Source organism: Rhagoletis zephyria, unplaced genomic scaffold (genome assembly GCF_001687245.7).
Source record: "Rhagoletis zephyria isolate East Lansing unplaced genomic scaffold, Rhagoletis_zephyria_1.1 Rzeph_scaffold_67923, whole genome shotgun sequence".
In the NCBI taxonomy this organism is placed as follows: Eukaryota; Metazoa; Arthropoda; class Insecta; order Diptera; family Tephritidae; genus Rhagoletis; species Rhagoletis zephyria.
Genome location: NW_016224974.1, coordinates 1 through 1,384, shown reverse-complemented (window position 1 = coordinate 1,384; position 1,384 = coordinate 1). Strand labels below are relative to the sequence as shown.

The window sequence follows — 1,384 nt, the reverse complement described above, 5'->3', positions numbered from 1 at the left end:
TTTTTTTTCCTAAAAACGCCTCAGAACAGGCACATTATATTATTATCTTTTTTGGTTTACAAATTAAAAATATAAAATATTGCCATTACAAAAGCGAGTTTTTTTTTCGAATTTGAAACGCATTTACTAAAAGAATGCATAAAATATAACACCACAAAGGTGGAATTTGAATTTGGTGTGAATCTATTTCGAAATACGATTGATTCAATAATTGTCATCACTTGTATAAAGCGCTGCAAAGCATTTAGGATGCAAAAGTATGACCCACTTTGCAGCTATCTTTTTTTTAACTTTGTTTGTACTTTTCTTAAGTGCAGCATGTTTGTTGAGTTTGTTTGCCTAGAAACTTCATCGCAAGAAGAGATCGAAAAATGAACGTACCTGTGGATTATTAGGCCCATTGCCAGTGCCGTTGCCACTATTACCACCACCGGCATTGCCGCCTAAAAGTGCAGAAATTGGATCTGACGTTAATTATTAGTAAAATTCGTTCCATTCAAAGTCAGACATTTTACCTCTGAATTCAAATGGCGAATTGTTGGATGCTCGACCAAAGTTGTCGAAATTATTACCTCCATTATTGTTACCGCCAAAGCCTTCTTGCTGGTCAAGCAATGAGTTCAGTTGCTGTGCTTGCATAAACAATGTGTTTTCCTGTTGACGGCGGCGCATATCTTCTTCTTGACGCAACATTCGTGTCTGCATTTCAGTTTGTTGGCGACGCATATTTTCTTCGTCGCGTTTGCGCATTTCTTCTGCCTGTTTCTCACGCATTTCCCACTCCATCTTCTTGCGTTCATTATCGGATTCGCGTTTCCGCAACTCTGTATATAGAACGAAATAAATTATTTAATGCATTTAAATACATAATAGCTTCTCCTCAATCCACGAATTGGGGCTTACCTTGTCTGAGCAATTCAGTTTCGTGCTCATAGCGAGCATATTCCATTTGGGCCTCGAGTTTCTCTTCTTCCATTTTAAGTTCTCGTTTTAGTGCTTCTTGCTTTGTTTTAAACAATTCATGCAATTGCTTCCATCTGGTACCATATTCATGTTCGAATGAACCTATTTCTGCGAATCTCGGCCCTACACTGCGTTCATGATTGAATTCTGGCGATTTTTTATTTAGTGATTTATCTGGCAAACCATCATCGTCTTCATTTACTTCGAACGGCTCAACCACACATGGCCGTAAAGAAGCGGTGAGGAAGAAACATTTCTCACTGCAGAAACGTAGACACACATTTGCCGACGATTTTTTGGCAAATTCAATAATACCTTCTCCGGTAGATTTGCCACGATCATCAACCACAACGTTTGCACGCTCGATGGGTCCAAAAACTTCAAAAGATCTGTAGAGCAATTCATTTGATACAAAAGGTGT

General features: G+C 38.4%; 1 protein-coding gene across 1 annotated transcript; it reads right to left on the bottom strand.

Annotated features, from left to right (window-relative positions):
* Positions 1 to 164: 164 nt before the first annotated feature.
* LOC108356949 (protein no-on-transient A-like) lies at positions 165 to 1,378 on the bottom strand (the record flags this gene model as incomplete). The annotated part of the gene is made up of 3 exons (XM_017608046.1): positions 165 to 464; positions 516 to 824; positions 904 to 1,378. Coding segments are annotated over 3 exons (900 nt in total), but the record flags the coding sequence as incomplete, so codon positions are not given.
* Positions 1,379 to 1,384: the final 6 nt, after the last annotated feature.